Here is a 20,626-nt window from a genome sequence, read left to right as displayed (position 1 = left end):
TTCTGTCTGAGAAGTACAGTATCTTGATCATTTGTGACACAATCTTATATATTGGGGTTTTTTTTTCCCTTTCCCGTTGGTTTTGGTAATTTGTTCTTATGTTGGACATGTTTTGCTGGTAGCTGGTAATCTTTTATTGAATACCTGACATTGTACATTTTAAAAATGTAGATGTTACAGATGTTGCCATTTTCCTCCAGAGAAGCTTCAGTTTTCTACCTGTCTACAGTTAAAGCAGAGGCATTTCACCTTGATGTAATCCAGGATTGGGATAATTTGAGACTAGGTTTAGGCTTTCTGTGGGTTTGTCCATGTTTGATATTTCATTTATCTTGGAGGATATCCCTTCAGATATATCAGCTAAAAGTCCAAGGTGTTTATAATTACCCATCCTCCTTAATTGACACAAATTCCAAATTTTGTTTCCCAAGCATTATGACACTGCTTAACTTTTTAGCCTCTGAATCTGGATTCTGTTTGATTTTTTTTTAGTCTGTTGCTCCCTCCCACTTAAGATACACCAGAGTCTAAAGAAAAATAATTGGTGTAAATCTCAGGTTCACTTCTCTGTAATACCCTGGAATCTTGGGTCCTCAAGTCCTGGCTGCATTGGTAACCCCGAATTCCATTTTTTGTCTTCCCAGCCCCATGAGACTGCTGACAAGCCTGTCTAAAGATTTCTGCCCTCTAACACCCATGCAATGAATCAGCACACTACCAATGGATAAAAGCAGTGAAAAATGCCTGACTCACATCAGAGTGTGAGTGTGTGTATGTGTATGTGTGTGTGTGTGTGTGTGTGTGTGTCTGTGTGTCCTAAGATCTTGGCCCTTCTGAATCCTGGCTGCTTTGATTTTTCTCTGATGCCTCCAAGCAATCTTTTTTTAAATTTATGATCCTTTTATAGCTATTCTCAGTGGGTGAATTGGTTTGATGACAGCTACTCCTTCAGAGCCAGAATCAGAAATCCTTCATCTATTGAGATTTTAATTTTAATGATAAAAAATTATTTCTATGGTATTTATTTGATACTTTTTCTTTCAAAATTTTGCAAAGATAATTGTTTTTACCTCTAAAGACTTCTTCCACTAACTCTAGTGGATCTATCTTCTTGGATTTTTATCCTTCTTTTTGATGCTTCTCTTTTACAGTACCGGTTTTCTCTGAGTATTTCCTAATTCTTGGTGTCTGTTCATCTCTATTTGTGAATCCCAGTTTGCTTGCCTACTGTGTTGTCAATAGCCTGTCTCTGATGGCTGTGGAAATGGAGCAGTGCCTATGCAGGAACAATGTTCCAGCAATTTGTCTTCTGAATGTAGGGAATCCTTGTCCCTTCTGGTGGTCAGTGGCTCTATTGGGTTCTCCTCTCCTCTGGCCAGTGCAAACCTGGTGCTAACTATCTTCATTTAAAAATATGAACTTACCCATCTCTTTAAGTCTGTATTTCCAGCTAGATGGTTCTGTTAAATTCAACAATATATAGTTCTAGGAAAGAGCTTCTCCAGGATCCACAATGAGATTTCTTTTCTTGTTTTCTGGATTTTTTTTTTTTTTTAATGAGGAAAGTAGCTGATGGGTAACAGCAATCTAAAAAAATCCTCTGAGTTCTCAATTAAACATTAATTCAGGTGCTTTAATTGAGACTGTTATTTTTAAGAAATTTGGCCCAACTCTATTAGAAAAGGATGATTTTCTGACTTGGTAAGGATTCAAGTCATATTAACCCTGCTCTTTCACATCTCTGTATATCTATGGGAGCCATATGGTGTGTGCTAAAGATATGGGCTTTTAAGTCAGACAAACTTCAGTTTAAACCTCCACTTTATCTTCATGAGTTGTGTGACTCTGAAAATATTATTTAAATTCTCCAGAATGGACCCATTCTTAACTTACAGGATTACTGTGAAGGGTTAATGATGTCCATAAAATGTTTGGCAGTAATGATGATACCTGATCCTCAATAACATAAATCTATTTTTTCATAGTTCTGGACACTAGAAATCTGAGATCAAGGTATTGACAGTGTTGGTTTCTTTTGAGGACTCTGTCATTGGCTTTTAGATGTCCACGTTCCCTCTGTGTGGTCCTCACAGGGTCTTTTTCTGTGTACACACATCTCTGGTGTGACTTCGTGTGTCCTAACCTCCTCTTCTTATAAGGACAACAGTTAGATTGGATTAGAGCCCACTCTAAAGACCTCATTTCAACTTAATTATCTACTTAAAGACCCTATGTCCAAATACAGTCACATTCTGAGGTACTAAAGGCTAGAAATTGGACGTGTGAATTGGGGTGTGGGGAGGGACCACAATTCAGCCAATAATACCATTACTCTTGGTTCTTCCTGCATTAAGTAATATCACTAGGAAAAAATTAGTATTTCTACAACATCTTATGCCTCCACAAAAGTACCTGCACTGAGGTACTGCTTTAATTCTTTTGGCTTTAGAAAGTGTTGTATAGGAAGTATCCAGTTGAACAATGATTTAGTACCTTTTAGAAAACTATGGTTGAAACTATTTCCATAATGTTACCAATTTCCTTTAATAATACAACCTACATAATAACTGTCTCCTGAAATTTAAATTCCAGCAAAGTTTCTATCTTCAGACAGTGATATCTATAGGATAACTATAGATAGATGATAGATAGATAGATAGATAGATAAATATGCAGATCTTCCTCAACTAACTATGGGGTTACAGCCCCATAAACTGATTATAAGTTGAAAATATTGTAAGTCAAAATGCATTTAATACACCTAACCTACCAAACATCATAACACTTACATTAGCCCACAGTTGGGCAAAATTTTCTAACACAAAGCCTATTTTATAATAAAGTGTTAAATATCTTATGTAATTTATTGAATACAGTACTGAAAGTGAAACAGAGAATGGTTGTGTGGGTACAGAATGGCTGTAAGTGTATTGGTTGTTTACCTTCCTGATTGCGTGGATGACCTGGAGCTGTGGCAATGTCATTGCCCAGCATCACAAAAGAGTGTCCATACCACATAACACTAGCCCTGGGCAAGACCAAATTTCAAAATTCGAAGGATGGCTTCTACTTATTGAGTATCACTTTTTCACGATCACGAAGTCAAAAAATTCTAAATCAAACCATCCTAAGTTGGGGACCGTCTGTGTGTGTGTGCGTGTGTGTGTGTGTGTGTGTGTGTGTGTGTGTGTGTAATTATACAGTTCTTAGATAAATTTTGTTCTTGTAATAATTGTTTCTTCTCCTTTTCTTATTTCTAAAAAATTTTTCACTTTTCTCTTCATGTAACTATTCTATTATATTTTGTATCTGTTCAAATAAATACTTTTAAAATTATAATAATTAAAGGTATCTCCATTACTCTTATTCTTAGTTTTGACCATACTGTTGAAAAATGATAAAGGGCTAAAAGGTGGCATGGAAGCAGGAATCCATGGAGGGAAACATGGAGGAAAAACAACATGTAAAGGAGGAACTGATAAGCAGTCAACAAACAGATGTTTCATATTCATTTGCACATGTCACAGTCGAAAATATAGCACCATTGTTTGAGACACTGTTTTTTTATTATGTTTCTATAAACAATACTTATGGAGGATAATTGAAAACTAAAGACTAGATTTTATTTAATAATGCTCTACTTTAAAACATCTACTTTAAGAAATGTCTATCATCGGGCTTTAACAGAAAATTTATTTACTGGTCCAAATATTAAATATCATGTATATTTAATTATAAATACTCATTATAAATCTAATATCTGTCCTGCCACCTTTAGAGGATCTTGAGCTTCCTTACACTTGTCCTTTCCTACCCTTAGCAAAGCTGATAGTTCACTTATTGGTGTATGCTTTATTATTCCCTGAAGCTGGTTTCCACCATTCTCAATAAGTCCAAGGTTAAGGATTCAGACATGAATGTGAACCAGCCCAGTTCTGCATCCATAGTCTTCGCCCTTTGGTTTGACTCTTCATTTTGCTAACATGTGTCCCGGCTAAAAGGGGCCAAAAGGGAGACAGCAAATGGATCAGAGCAAACCCATCTCCATCTCCACTAATGAAAACACAATGTAATGTCTCTGACCTGCCGATGGGTCAGCAACCCTTCAATTTCTACCTGACAGGTTAGACACTCAGGATTGTGATTTTTTTCCAGAATGATACTAGACTATGACACTTTGAATGTGTTTCCTACAAGCATAAAATATATTTCCTTATGAACAAATATTTTGTGCCTATAGTTGTATGTGTGCGTGTTCCTTATCAAAAAGGCTAAAAAAGGTGTGGCTGATTTTGACAGAGCAGTACTGTTATGTCTTTACTGTGTGAGGAATGGAGGAGGGTTCAGAGAGAGTAAAATCAAGGCTAACTAATAACAGCAATAGCTACTGTTTATTGATTACTGTATACCAGGTGCTGTGCCAATATTTTACACACATTGCCTCCTTAAATTCATTTAGTTAAGTCTATGGACGTTTATAAACAGTGTGAGTGCCTTATCCTCAGTTGTACATTTCTTAAGTGGGGGAGGGATGCAGGGCAGAGCCCAGAGCGCTCATGTTCCCAAGTGGAGGCCATTGACTTTTGTCATATTTATAGTTTAAAAGGTCATCATGTTGGGAATTCCCTGGATATCCAGTGGTTAAGACTCCTCGCTTCCACTGCAGGGGGTGTGGGTTTGATCCCTGGTCCGGGAACTAAGATCCCACATGCCATGCGGCAAGGCCAAAAAAAAATGATCATCATGTTTATCTATCCAAGAGTTTCTGTCCCAGCCTGGGTATTGATTTGAAGGGGTATGGGGCCCTCAAATTTTAATATACTGTCTAGCTTTAGAATCTGATTTATTGTTTTCCTCTTGAAACTACACGGGTTATTTCCTTTAAATGTCAAATTCAAGAGTAAGGATCCACACTGCCTCAAAGACCAGAAAATTCATGTATTCAGGCAATGTTCTAGGTGTTGAGTTTATAGCAGTGAACAAAACAGGTAAAAATCCCTGGACTCATGGAATTTTTATTCTAGTTAAGGGAAAGGGACAATATGTAAATTAGTAAACTATATAGACTTTTATGCTAGAAAATAGATGCTGAGGAGTGAAATAAAGCTGGGGAAATAAAGGCAGGTGGAGGGGTGGGGGTACAATTTTTAACTCCATGTTTAGGAAAGGGTCTCATTGAGAAAGAACCATTCAGAAAGGAACACTTCCTGAACTAAGTGAAGGGGCAGTTCATCAAATATCAAAGCCCCAAAGCAGAAGCATGCTTGGTATCTTCTAAGATTAGCCAGGAGGCCAGTGGGATGGGAAGAGAATGAATGAGGGAAAGAGTAAAGCCAGATCAGCTCAGAGGACCTTGTAGGCCATTACAGGGGCACCATCAATGTGAAGTCATTGTAGAGTTTTGAGGGTAAGGGTGACCGAACCCAATTTATGAATAATGGGATTAAATTCTAGCTACCTGTGTTAAAAATCAATCAGATGATCAGATAGAAGAGAATAAGAGCAGAAGAGGAGAAACATATAGATGTCAACAGGACATCTATAGTGAAAATCCAAATAAGAGATGATGTTGGCTAGGACCAATGCAGTACCAGTGGGGGAAGTGGAAAATGACATATATGAACAAATTTTGGAAGGAGAGTCAACAGGATTCAGTCACAGATAGAGTGTAAGAGAAGAGTCAAGGACAATTTCTATTTGTTTTCATCCCAACAACTGGAAAGATGGAATTAAGACAAGGAAGACCACTGGAAGAAGAAGTTTAGGAATGAAGATGGGATTCAGATGCTTGTTAGTTTTGGATCATATATGTCAGACATCCAAGGGGAGCTACCCAGAAGGCAACTGAGTTTCCTGAGGGAAGCCTGGAATTAGTCAGCATATAGTTTTTAAGGCAGGGCTACCTACATAACTTGTGTGGCCCAATGAAAAATGAAAATGTAGGCTTCCGTATTCAAAAATTATTAAGAATTTCAAAACCCTGACAGCAGAACATTAAACCAAGTGTGAGGCCTTTCTGAGTGAAGGAGCCTGTGTACAGGCAGTGCACCCAGAAAGCTGGTCCTGCTTTAAGGCCATAATTCTGAATGTTATCATCAAGAGAGTAATGTGTCCAGATAGATAGATAGATAGATAGATAGATAGACAGACAGACAGATAGATATCCAAGGACTGAGGTCTGGGATACTTCAAGGTAAAGATGTTAGAGAGAATGAGGAGGATCCCTCAGAACTGACTGAGAAGGAGAAGCCAGCAAGGTATTTGAACTCGACAAAACAGAAACAATAATGAAATATTTGATATGGACTTGGGATGGTCCATTAGTATCCAGGCTCAATCCAAAGAGCTGGTGGGGGTGTGTGTTATCGCCTCTGGTGTCCCATTGCAAGAGGAGTTTTATTAGTTTGGATTGTTTCATGATAGGTTGATTTGAGGCTTTTACCACCCACAGGGCAACTCCAGAGTTTCTCTGTAAACTTCTCCATCTTTAAAAAAAAATTGTTTTAATCACTTCTAGTAATTCATGAGATTTTGAAATCCATTGGCTGAAGCCCTTCTGAAAAGCAGAAAATCCATTTGTGGAGGCAGGTGCCACTTTGGCGGACACACAGATGAGGGAATAGATAACAGAAGTAGAGAAAGGCAAAGGCAGGCTTTAAGTGTAAATGTAGCTTTCTCACTGGTCATACTCTGTGAAGCAGCCAAACAGGACCTGGCTGACTGCAGCAAAAAGTGAGATGAAACCAACCATCCAGGGCAAGGCAGAAATATTCAGGAATAAATAATCTGTTTCTTATCACATGGCACAAACCCGTTTGGGGTGTTAGGTTTCTTAACAGGTTACACTGGTTACTTAAGGGTTGAAAACTCACCAGCTTGGATATCTGTAGAGTTCTGTGTGCAGGCAGCTGGTTGAAAGTAAAAGACTGACCTTTCTCCTGGAGTAATATAATCTCCTCCCTCCTTACTCTTCCTAGAGTCTTGAGTGATTCCAGGCCAAGACCTACATTCAGTAGACCCTGGATGTGCACAAATGACTCCTGCAGAGGATGAAGAGGAAGCTGTAATAGGTCCCAGAAAAGATGTCATGTTAATATGCTCCATTGTGCCATCTCCTCCCTGGCTTAGCCAGAGATCATTTAAGTCTGCTTCACTACATGTGACTGCTTCAGCTTCAAAATGTCCAGGGGCTGTGGAGGCAGAGGAAGTGACAGGCTATCAATGGACATAATAGAAAAGACACTCCTCTTCCTCCAGGTACTAATATTTTGGAGTGACAAGGGGCAGAGGGTGGGGCATGAAAGAAGGATGGAAAAAAGAAGGTTACATTAATATATCCAGTACCACTGTCAGCATCTCTCAGTGGATTTATGTTGGTTATAGGGAGTTAATATAGTTTCCTCCTAATATAGCTACAGCATTCTGGTGAACTGCAACTTTGATACAGAGAACCAGTGCACTAGTCTATTCACTACCAGCAAACAGGAGTTGACTTTTGGGCAAAATCTTATTCTGCCTACTTTGAAGTAAGATTACAGAAGCATTTTCCTGGACATCATATAGTGAGAGCAGGGCTGTCAGCTCTTCACTAAACTGTCAACTTTGGATTAACTGGCTCATAGGCCCCTCTCTTATTCTATATACCTGGAAGGATGCTTCATTGGCAGCCTTTTAGATTCAAAGTTGTAGGGAAAATAATCTTCGTTGAGCTACTACTCTTTTGTACCTTTGAGACATTTTATAAAGATTATGTCATTCCACCTATAACCCTTCTATGAGAAAAGTCTTATTTTCCCCCATTTCATAGGGAAGAAATTAAAGGTCAGAGAGGAAAATAAGATCTCACAGCTGTTCAATTGCCAGGGAAGTTTTATTAGAGTTCAGATTGTCACCTGATGGGTCAACTAGGGGCTTTTACCACCCACAAGGCAACTCCAGAGTTTCTCTGTAAACTTCTTTATCTTTAAAAAGAATTTTAAGTGGCGGTGCTGGAATTCAAGCTCAGGTCTGCTTGAACATGTTTCTTCCTTACGTGGTTCAAGTAATTAGAATATTCAACAGGTATAAAAAAAAATCCATGAGTTTTTTGGAAACAAGTGCTCATTTTCAATCTTTTAATATAATCTTTCCATTTCTTCTTAAATATGGGAGATACTGAAAATCCTATAATCCATGATGCTAAGAAATTAACTTCTCTAGAAGGACAGTAGGTGGCATTTCATTTCTTTGCTTATTTTGCTCTTATTGCTTTCATTGAGGTTTTAATATATACGACATTTTTATTTCATTAAATATTCAAAGAGGAAGTTCAAAAACTCAGTCTACTCACAGTCTGAAGTCCTGTAACACAGCCTTGGCCACTGTAAGGTTTTAGATTTTAGGGTATGATTTTTTTATAGATGCTTTTTCCCATCCAAGTACTAACCAGGCCCGACCCTGCTTAGCTTCCGAGATCAGACGAGATAGGGCGTGTTCAGGGTGGTATGGCCGTAGACTGTATAGATGCTTCTCATATATTAAACCCACATTAAAATTTTTCAGAAGCTGTTGTAAGAGAGCACATAAGGAAGCTCAGCATTATGCTGTAATTTGCAAGCATAGTGTCTAATGGAGGGCTTGGAACACTAAGCATAGTACTGTTTAATCCTAATGTCTATGTTTATTACATCTTCTTTTGAGTTGGTTTGCTAAAAGGATAGACTACATTAATATATTTAATGTGGAAACTAGCATTCCAGAATCTTCTTCATGCTTAATATTTAACAAAATCAAGTTTACTATATACTATAGAAATTATTCTGAATAAGGGGAGAAAATTATCACATATTTATGGTAGTGGATAAAATTTATAAGATTTTCAAACTAGAAAGGTATTTATGAATTATTTGACTAGTATTATACGTTTTAGCAAGACCAACAGGTTAAGACATATAAAAAGAATCCAACTAATCAATGTGGATGTTCCCATCATTTCATGGCTATACCTCTGGAGGGTTTTTGTTTGGTTTTTGTTTGTTTTTTAAGTTAAAGTGACTTGGCTGGGTCTGACTGGGACAAAACTGATGGTTACCTATTTGAGTGGCTTTGGAATATTTATGTGTGGTTTGCATTTGGCTCTATCCTTTCCTTATCATTACATCCTTTCTCCGCAGCCCATTTTCTGCATAGCCTTTCTGCTGCAATGCTAGCTGGAGAATAAGCAGGAATTCAAAGAGGATTAACTATCGCATGAGAAGCTTATGAGTATTCATAATAATAAGTTGCTTAAAACTAGGTGGCAAAGCTTGGGGAGGTTTGTGTGGTTTAAAGGCACATATTCACATTTTATCAGGACCTTCTTAACTGTAGTAGATTAGTTCTCTCAAATTTAACATGAATTTTCACTTGTTGGCAGGTAGCCTGAGAGGTCATGACATGTAGTAATTTATCACTTTGCCGAGGGATGTATTTGAATCACGTCTCTACTGAGGCTGGTATGCATGAGTCCAACCTAGAGTCTGGATTCATACCTCATCTCTTTGTGTTTCTTACTTAAAATGTCATCAACCCTGATGTCCATTTGACAGAGTGGAAAATTATGGAAAGCATATTCTGTATGATTTGTGTAAATTAAGGGTTTCTTGAAGAAATTGTGTGATTTCTTAGAGGTATATAAGAAAAAATGTAGATTATAGACGCTAGGGAAGTTTATACCCTGGTTGTGCATTTTTTATGAATTATTACAAAGTTCATATAAATTATTATAATCACATAGTTAGACATTAGCAAGTGCTCCATTGTATTTATTTTTTAATGCACTAGTGCTTAGAAGTAAAATAAGGACATTATAATCAAGATTTATCATGGAGGACTTCCTGGAGGAGGTGAACTTTGAAACAAATCGATCCTAAATATCACCTTGTTGAAGGGTGTTCCCATACTCATGATAGGGTCTTAAGCAAAGGACAGCCTTAGTGGTAGATAAATTGAACAGTAAACTCAGTAATCCACAGGATATGATTTCTCAGATATAAGGACAGTCTTTTTACTAGAGCCTGAAGTTCTCTTCATGTTTCAGACAGTTTCTCACCTCAAGGCTTTGTCATCTGTTAAGAGAAACAGTCTCCCCTAGGAAAAGGAAGCCATAAGGCTGATTCAGGTATTTACTCTTCAAGGTAAATATATTTCGAGTCTTTATGAAAAAGGACACAATTATTTTGGGGATTGCTGGATGCAATCTGACAACTTTACATTTTCAGAGGTATCATTAGAATGAACAGACATTAATGAAGATCATGGAGATGATAAAGGGATCTCTTCATCATCTTAAAACATGGCTACCTTGTAACCTCAGTATTCCAAGTTATTTGGGAGAAATTATATTTTGGGCTCAGGACATGAAAAATGTAAACAGATCAAAGGTTTTATTTTTAAAGAGGTGAAATATTCATACAATGGAATATTATTGACTCTTTTTAAAAAAAGGAAATCCTGCCATTTGTGACAACATGGATGAACCTGGAGGACATTATACTAAGTGAAATTAGCCAGATACAGAAAGACAAATACTGCATGATCTTACTTATATGTGGAATCTAAAATAGTCAGACTCATAGAAGCAGAGAGCAGAATAGTGGTTACCAGGGGCAGGGGGAAGGGGAACTGGGGAGATATTGGTCAAAAGGTACAAACTTCCAGTTATGCAAGATGAATATGTGACTACAGTTAACAATAATGTATTGTTTACTTGAAATTTGTGAAGAGAGGAGATCTTAAGCATTCTCACCACAAAAAAAGAAAAGAAAAGAAAAGAAAAGAATGAAAGAAATAAAATGGTTACTATGTGATGGACATGTTAATTAACTTGATTGAGATGATCATTTCATAATATATGTTTATCAAAACATCAAGTTTTGATAAAACCTTAAATATATACAATTTCTATTTTTTGATTATACCTCATTAACATTGGGGAAGAAAAAAGATTAAAATACTGTCATGTTTGTTTTCATAACATAATGAAAAAAGCTAAAGCAGTGATTTTAGGTTTGACTTTTTCAGTTCATTAACCTCTAGATTGCAGGAAGAAAAATCTTCCACAGGGACTTCTCTTTGTAAGTACCAGAGCAGTCAATTTCAGTGAAATAAGGATAAGGAATGAGCACAGGGGGAGAATTTTTCAAAATGCAGATGTCAGGACCCATCCCCAAGGGGCATATTTCAATCTTGGAAGGAGGAAGTCTTACGTATTTTCTAAAAGCACCCACATTTATTTTGATCTGATGCAATCATCTAGAAACCCTCTGGAATTATCCTTTAGGGGGGGGCTCTTAAAAAATATCAAGTCCTTATGGCATGTTTGTGATTTATCAGGTTTGGAAGCTGGAATTAAGTAATTATGTGAAGATGCAAACACTCGCATTATTCAAGCAATGGTGTGCAATAGTGATGATCTGAACTATTTCACTCCCACTCTGTTTCCACTATATATAATTTACCTTCTAGGTTAGGTTCACTGTTGAAAGAATAACATTTGACCTTGTGATACCTCCCTGAATAAGGTTTGTGTGACATAAAATGTTAGTCTTTTGCTAGACTGATTTTGCTCCCTTCCATACATATGCTTAATTATAATCTAAAGAGGAAACTAAGCTCCATCAGCTTACTTGTTTTTGTTTTAAAAAATTGGGCTTCATAAACACTACAACTTTACCCACATTTGTAGGTGGGGATAAAGGAATGTTTGACTATAATTAAGGGCAGTTTTAATAAGTACCTTCTAATGCACCGTTAGCAGAGAAGCTGGAATAATTTCAGAAAACGGTTATATTATTTGCTTTATCTTAGGTCAGGCTTACCAACATTGATTCTATGTTTTTTTTCCTTCTTCAGATGTACATCCAGACAACAACACTTACTGTCTCCATGAGTTTAAGTGCTTCGGTGTCTCTGGGCATGCTCTACATGCCCAAGGTTTATATTATAATTTTTCATCCAGAGCAGAATGTTCAAAAACGCAAGAGGAGCTTCAAAGCTGTGGTGACAGCTGCCACCGTGCAAAGCAAACTGATCCAAAAAGGAAATGACAGACCAAATGGCGAGGTGAAAAGCGAACTCTGTGAGAGTCTTGAAACCAACAGTAAGTCATCCGTAGACTTTCCGATGGTCAAGAGTGGGAGCACTTCCTGATAGATGTACGTTGAACATTCTTCTACTGGTCTTGGGGACTGTGCTACGTGGTTCCAGGGGCCTGGTGGTACTCGCACACCATGAGACCATCACAGCAGTTAGAACCATTTGGTTAGAACCAAACGATTTCAAGGCAAGTGGCTCCTCTCCAGAGCATGAACATAAACACGAAATCTGTTTTACAAAGTGTGACACTCAGGTCTCTCTTTTGAGGCACTACAGAGCTTGAAGCTTGGAACTATGCTCCATTTATAAAATTATCCTTTAGCTCTTAGGAACTACTCTCCAATCTTTGTCAGTTCAATACTGGTCGCTCTTCACAGAATTAATAGTTAACTAGTATTTATGAAGCATGCTACCAAAGATCTTACACAAATAAATGATACGTTATTCAGATATTTAGGGAAATGAGAAAACTAGTTAGCCAACATGTTAGGTTAAGTCATAGTCTATATTTGTTTCCCCAAAGTGATCCCCTTCTTTGGTTTCCATTGACTTCCCTTCTTGGATATATTAAGATAATTAGAGCTCTTCTCTGAAAGCCTCATGACCCTGAAAATAGGACCCCTTCTACAGCCACCACTCCACTTTTCCTTTCCTCACCTATTATCTTCTCTATAATCATCCCTGAAGAAGCACATAACAACATACTGGTACCAAACTAAGCCAGTAGAGTTTCACTGAGCTGTTCAAGTCCATCTTGGACTCTATGGAAGAGTAGCAAATAGATTGAAGGTGTGTATTGCAAAATACCAGAAAGCTGAATACAGTGAAAAAAATTTATATATATATATGTGTGTGTGTGTGTGTGTGTGTGTGTGTGTGTGTGTGTATAACCTATACATTACGAGGTTCTGTAGATGGTTCAAAAAGAAAAAAAAAAAGCTAAGGTCCTTGTGTTAGAGTGGCTTCCTGTCTTTTGGGAATATAACACAGGCATTTAATAATTAAGGATAAAACCCTATGCAAAAATACCCTCTTCCTCTCGGATTCTGCCAGGAGGCTGTATCTCCTTTTCTCTGTACTTTTGACATGAAATACAGAGAAGATTGAGATGAATTTATCTGATTTAATTATTATAACAACTTATAGTCTTCACTAGATTCACAAACCTTCCTTTGCATCAAGAGTTCCAGATGAACACTGTCTACTCTAATGCCCCATATGCAGAACTATCCTTAGAAGATAAGTATTGATTAATTAAACTTATTGGCTTCAATTACTATCAGACTTCTTGGAATGACTGGCCAGGTCCTCTAGGAAGATGACCTTCAGCTCGTGAATATCAAATTTAGTTACTTGTAGAGAAAGAAGCCTTTTAAGAATTTCACAGACATTCCCCACATATTCACCCTTCTGCAAACATGAAATCTCGAGGAAGTGCAAGAGAAGGCACAGTAAGGATGGGTTTTGGTATCAAATTGTTATAATCATCTCTGATTATAGATAAGCAATTGACTAATAGTGGGGCTATCTGGGCTCCTAGCAAAAGTTGTGCTGTACTACTTTCAAGGGCGTCAGAGTAGAATGCTTGTGATTTCAGGGCAGAATTTTATTTGTTTTTTCTGCCTTGAAAGCATCAGTGCAGGAAGTTAAAACCTATTATAGGATGCCAATAAACTACTGTTGGCCAGTGGTACACTTTGAACACTGGCACTTCTCAGTATGACTCACCAGAGTCTTCTATAGTTGTACTTGGTTTTTAGCAGCAATCCAGAAAACCTTACATAATATGGTTGCAAATGGAAACAACCAAATGTACACTGAAATAAATACCAGTTATCCTGGACTCACCTCTGAAATGTGGTAAGGAAAAAAATTAATAAACTTTTTCCACCCCTTTAAAAAATAAGTCAGTTCCCTGAAGGGAAAATTTGCTGTATTGATAAAGACTAATCCCATGCTATAGAAATGTCTCATACATTTTGTTTTCCTTTTATTATTTTCTGTTGATGTTGAAATGGAAATTTCATAGCATGTGTACGTTTCCCTCTTTTCTCTGAAAATAAGAATGAAAGATTACAAATGTGAAGGCTGTATGGTGGCTAAGCCTATAATATTTTGGAGGAGATGAATGCTCACTTTTGGAAGATAAAAGAAAGTTAAGAAGGTGAAACAAGATAAAGTCAATTATGACCTCAAAGAAGGTTAAATTGTACTTTGGGGATTTTACTGTAGTATTCATCTTTTACAGGAGTGGTTTGGATTGAATAAATTAGGCTCAGATAAAGTGATTATAGTTTACACATTCAGGAGAGACAGAGTAGGAAATCTTCACCCATCCTTCTGCAATCCCACTCCTGGTAACCACTGTTAACCTTTGTTCACTTAAGGACTAGCTACAATGGACCCCTTGTGTGCCTGTTCCCTTTACCACATGCACCAGTGGTTTGAATGGGAAAAGTAAAAAGTCTTCCAAAATCACAAACTCTCTAAATTAAACGCAATATTTTTCTTCTAAACGTGTGTCTTATGTCTTTAGAAGTATAATTGAATATTGGAAAAGCTTTTGCCATTCAACTCTCTGTAACTAGTACCTTGCCTCCTCAGATTTAAAATACCTCCTTTCAAAACCGGTGGAGCCTATTCTCAATCAAACCGGGACTAGTTAATCCACTGGAACAGTATCCATGTTGCCGCATTCTCGTACTTTCTGCTACCAGACTTTTGATAAATCACCATTACTACAATGACTTGACGATGACGTACAGGACAGTGTTTTGTAAACTATAAATCACTGTATAAAGGTAAATGTATCATTGCTCCCATGAAAATATAGATTGGTCTGTAACAAAAAAGAGAAGACAAAATTCAAAAACTATTGTTTTAGCATCCCCTTTTTTAAAGATTTTTTTTTTTTGATGTGGACCATTTTTTGAAAAGTCTGTATCGAATTTGTTACAATATTGCTTCTGTTTTATGTTTTGGTTTATTGGCCCCAAGGCATGTGGGATCTTAGCTCCTCCACCAGAGATCGAACACTCCCTGCATTGGAAGGCGAAGTCTTAACCACTGGACCGCCAGGGAAGTCCCTCCCTTTTTTTAATATGTGGAGGATTTTGATAATTATGGCTACTATGCTACAGTCGGGATTTTTTTCCTGACCAATTAACTGTATTCATGATATGCATGCAATGTTTTTCTTTCATAGCCATGGAGCTCTACAAGTCCATCATTCTTAGAAATTTCATCTTAAAGATGACTTGTTAATGCCAGAAATTCTGATCACATATTTAAGGAAAGCTTCTAATGGTACAGAGAATAAATAAAAGTAATGTGAAGCTGGAAGGGAGAACAAATGAGTCCATGTTAATGACTGAATTTGCAGAATACTACATTGCACACATAAAAAGGTCAAGTGTTGTTTCATAAAAGTGTGGAAAGAGAGTTAGAAACAAAGTTGATATATATGAATTTTATCAATGGTACCCAATTAACGAATGCTGTAACATGGTATTCCTTAAGCTCTATTCATGCATAATTCATGAAAACAGCTGCTTCTGGAGGTAGATCTGCTTTCTCTAGCTTATGAACACAGTGTGGTGTGCACAGGAAATTCATTGTTGCTGTATTCAAGCCTGATTTTCACATAAGCATATTCATCAGCAGAAGTATTACATTAGCTTATATGTACGTCTCTGATCCCTTTTGTTCTGTGACACTTCTGGGATAAAGGTAAAAGTATCACTGCTGCCATGAAAATATGCAGACATACCTCGTTCTACTGTGCTTCACTCTATTGCATTTCCCAGATACTGCATTTTTTTCAAAAGTGAGCATTTCTGGCAACCCTGCATTGTCAGATGATGGTTAGCATTTTTTTAGCAATAAAGTATTTTTGTCTAATTTAGGTATGTACATTGTGTTTTTAGGCATAATGCTATCACACACTTAAGACTATCGGATAGTGTAAACATAACTTTTATATGCCCTGAGAAACAAAAAAATTTCATGTGACTTGCTTTATTGTGATATTCACTTTATTGCAGTGGTCTGGAACCTAACCCACAAAATCTAGAGTGGTCTGTGATTAACAGAAAAGATAAGACTTAAAATTCAAAAATTCTATTATTTTAGCATCCATCTTTTTTTCTTCTTGGAAGAAAAAAAGGAAGACTCTTGCAAGATATCTGCCATTCACATCGTTTCAAGGTTGACTAAATTATGTTTCCAAAGCCTTACATCATTTTTCTAATCAGAAAAATTAAGATTACTTTCCTTTGGTAAATTATAGTCTTAGTTCTCAATAGAATTCTACCATCTTTTTCCCTGGAGGTTACTTCTAAGAGTTCAAGAAATGAAATATGAATTTCTAAAGAGCTTTAGAGTCTTAAAGTTGGAATGATCCTTGAAAATTAACATCTGAATATCATCTTCATTAAGGTCTTTTGGCTCTTGTTCCTCTGTTACAACCATAATTTTTCTTTCTAGCTATCTACAAATTTGATAGATATTTCTCACATTTTTAGTTACTGTTAAATATACTGAATAGGGCAGGAAGTTGAGCAATCTTTTAAAGGGTCGTTTTTCTAACTCATAATTTTTCTCCATCTTGTCTACAAAGATCATATGAAAGTCTTTCAAAAGCATAGTTGAAGCACAGATTTTATTTTCTTAGAATATATTTAGAGGCATATGAGAGCATTATATAAATTAGAAATAAAAAATTAAAAAATAAAGACCATAAAAATCACTGTGTTTCACTTCACACCAAACCAAAGGTAACAGACACCCTACCTTTTAGAAGCGTAAATAGAAAAGTAGCATTCCATATGGACTCTCTAAGACCACAGCCATTCCCCACAAATCTACCGTGCCTCCATCCTCACAAAAACCCAATGTTGTGGATTGTGGACCAGTGATGAAGCTGAGGCCCCATAACCTGGTTCAGTGACTTTTTTTGACTCATTTTGTAGAGAAGAGAATGCAACTTAAAACCAAGTCTATTGGTGTACAACAGAAACTAAGACAGTATTGTGAAGCAATGATACTCCAATAAAGATCTGTTAAAAAAAAAAAGTGTAAGATCTACTTCCTTTCCACTGTCCCTCAATAATAACCTAATGTGAGCAACATAGAAAGATAAGCAGGTATGTCCCACCTGTTTTTGGCATGAAGCTCATAATATTCAATGAAATAAAAAAACAGCAAAAACCTCTACAGCTAGCACTTCCTGGGCTACCTGCATTAATTTTAGTCACTGTGGACTTTGTCTGATCCTGGTCTCTGGTAAGAACTTGTCTGGTCAATTACCAGTATTCATGTACACTACAATGAATGAGTCTAATTGCCAATTATTTCAGAGAAGAAACTTTACAATTTCCTTATTCAATGTTCAAAAGTAAATCATTCTCTAAAAATCTGTTTCACCCTGAATTGGATTTATATAGTGAAATACATACATGTTTTGCACTTTTTCTTCTTTCTTCTTATGATTATTCATTCCAGAGTTCCACTGAAAAATAAATAGGATATCACTTTTGAATTTTAAAACAGAGATTTATTCCATCACATCTTTCAAAAACGCAAAGTAATTATTTGGATTTAGATTTGTATTTCTGGAAATTTAAGTATGAATATAAATTTGACTTAGAATATCTTCTTGTTCATATTTTTCTAATAATCTTACAATAATGGGTTTTAGTTCATGATAAGTTGGTACCAGAACAATTAAATATTCATTTCCTTCTTTGAGTCTTTATTTACTTTTTAAACATCTCCATTTGTATCCTTTGGATGAAACCAGACCATAAATATGTATTGGCAATACACATTGATATTTTACTGTGTTCACTTCTAGAGTCTAAAAGTACTATTTTTAAATGGAAGATATATTCATTCTCAAAGCACGACTAATTATAATGACTATCTCTTTCTTGGTCATCAAATCAGACTCAAAGAATTGAGGTCTTTAACGTGGGTTGTAAAAAAAAAAATTCTTTTTTCATTTTGCAGGATAGAGAATTTCATCTGTTCTTTCATTTTTTATATTGTAAACCTCTGTTAGTCAAAATGCACATTTAAATTGAATTTCACCTAAATATATTAAAGACCAGGGCATTCACATTTTCAGTTTTCTGCTAAATGTCTACACTATAAATGAGACTAGTGGTTTTACAGATTAAAAATTCTGCTGATTTTTATTTCTACAATTGTTGAAATCCTACTACACTGTTTAAAATAATAACAGGTTGTAAAGACCACATATCATAAAAAGTCATTGCAATATTTGAATTTTAAAATCATTTTAACAAACTAATTTATTATTCCGTACTATAATTTGTCTTAATTTGTCTTAACAGCTTCCTCTACCAAGACGACATATATCAGCTACAGCAATCATTCAATCTGAAACAGGGAAATGATACAATAAGAAGAAATGTGGTATGCGATCTTAAACAATGAACGTGACACCACCAACACTCACTCCTGGAGATCTCTGTAGACTACAATCAATCAAATCAATAGTCAATCTTGTAAGGAACAAAAAGTAGCCACAAGCCAAAAGTATCAATAACAGGAAGTGAAGAAACCCATTTTATATAATACAACCAATGAGTGTCAAGCTAAAGTATTGCTTACTCATGAGCAGTTAAAAAAAAAAATCACAAAAGGAAAACTAATGTTACCTTGTGAAAAAAAAAATGTTGTTGAAATAAACCATGTCTGATGTTATTCTTGTAAGTATTTTTCTGTGACTGTGAGAACGCCCATTCCTGTCCCACATTGTTCAACTTGTATAAGACAATGAGTCTGTTTCTTGTAATGGCTGACCAGATTGAAGCCCTGGGTTGTGCTAAAAATAAATGCAATGGTTGACGCATGCAATTTTTTATACAAATAATTTATTTCTAATAATAAAGGAATGTTTTGCAAATGTTGAGAGTTGTTTCGTTCCAGTTTTAAAGCCAGGGAAAACTCTTTCCAGTTGGCACTGCTGCTGTTATTTAACTGCTGTTGTAAAAGCCCTGGTGTGCCAAGAAACTACTATTTCCTCGAGGAATGTCTTTTTGTATGTTTGCGTGTATGTGAAGAACACGGTCTTTCATTTCTATATGAAAAAATATTTGTGTAAGATTTTTGTGAATATTTCAAGATTTATGTGGTAGCTTTTCATAGTGATTGCTTCTTTTATGAAGAATCAAGCAGTAGCTTGAGGTCAATTGCTTCAGGTATCATAATTAACAAATGATGAGTTAAACTTGGGAGAATGTAATCTGAAAATCACCATCTAAAAGTATATCCAAGTGTCACTGAAATTCTCCATTTTCTAAGTCAAACTTTTGCACAAAGAAATATTCCAAGGTGTGTAATATTAACTTTTTCTCACCTGGGCCTAGTATCCACTGAAATCAGTGAAGTAATGGGCCTTACCCAATACATTCCTCAAAGCACAGAATTAGCGTATTTATTCCCTTGGCATCACTAAAGAAACCACAGTTCAGATAACATGTCAGTGCTTTCTTATTTTCTAAATGAAAACACTCATTGGTTCATAGAACAGTATCATTAAAGAGAGAGAAAACAAGGAGCCTGTGTCATGCTAATGAACCACACTAGGATGGGTAAGAGGAGCCCATTAAAGGCCTTCAAATCTGCTACCATTTTCGTCATGGGCGCCTCCATTCTACACAGTCCCAGACATCCATCAAGTCAATGGTTCTCTACAATCATTTTGTTTGTTAGTAAATGTTCTCTCTGCTGAGTTAGCTTGGACGGCTTATTGCATCCCTTATAGATATAAAGAGCTATCTGTGCTCTGTAGCTTCAACCAGGATATTGACAGTCACTTTAACACAGAGAGTTGACGTAGCATAGCTTAGGCTCCTTCAGCATACAGTAGCATTTCCTAGATACCAACCCAGACAGAGAGCTACATACCGAAGGAAATAGGTACTTATTGGTCTCTTGTTGAGTTTCTCCTAATAGTTATTTGTTGTTTGTAGATAATATTTAAATCGAGTGAGAGTATTGTTTTCAAGTTTTCAGATTATCTGAATTACTGATAAATACAATCCTGTAATCAGGATCATAAACCCACCTCTAGGTGTGCCTTTCTAGATAAGACCTAGTTTAAAATGAAGGAAACTCATAACTGCATATTTACTATATTTTATTGTGCCATGTAGCTCAGTACCAATAATAGCCATACCAAGAAAAGTAATTATAATTGTATTTTAATTTTTAAACTGACAAGTTTTCTTCGTGTTGGAGATTATTAGTCATTTTAAAGATTTTTTTTTAAACTAGTAAGTATATACATGTTTGCTTGAGAAAAATGCTTGAATTTTACAAGCCTCGCATTTCATTCAGAGAGAAATTCAAGTACATATTCATATTTTCATTTACTAATTGACTCTAGTCAGGGTAAGTGGATGCAACAGGGTGATTATGAGAGCAAAGCTGGCTTTCAGGCCAAAGGTGGGTTTTTATTATTATTATTATTATTACTTTTTTC

At 36.1% G+C, this 20,626-nt stretch overlaps 1 protein-coding gene across 1 annotated transcript in view; it reads left to right on the top strand.

Moving 5' to 3' along the window:
- GRM8 (glutamate metabotropic receptor 8) overlaps positions 1–18,520 on the top strand; it is a 778,703-nt gene extending 760,183 nt beyond the window's left edge. The window contains exons 9-10 of the mRNA XM_068550083.1: positions 11,872–12,118; positions 18,471–18,520. Of these exons, the coding sequence (XP_068406184.1) occupies positions 11,872–12,118; positions 18,471–18,520 (297 nt within the window). The remainder of the gene's footprint in view (positions 1–11,871; positions 12,119–18,470) is intronic.
- Positions 18,521–20,626: the final 2,106 nt, after the last annotated feature.

This window comes from Eschrichtius robustus, chromosome 8 (assembly GCF_028021215.1).
Source record: "Eschrichtius robustus isolate mEscRob2 chromosome 8, mEscRob2.pri, whole genome shotgun sequence".
NCBI classification, from domain to species: Eukaryota; Metazoa; Chordata; class Mammalia; order Artiodactyla; family Eschrichtiidae; genus Eschrichtius; species Eschrichtius robustus.
This window is presented reverse-complemented; position numbering and strand designations above follow the sequence as displayed.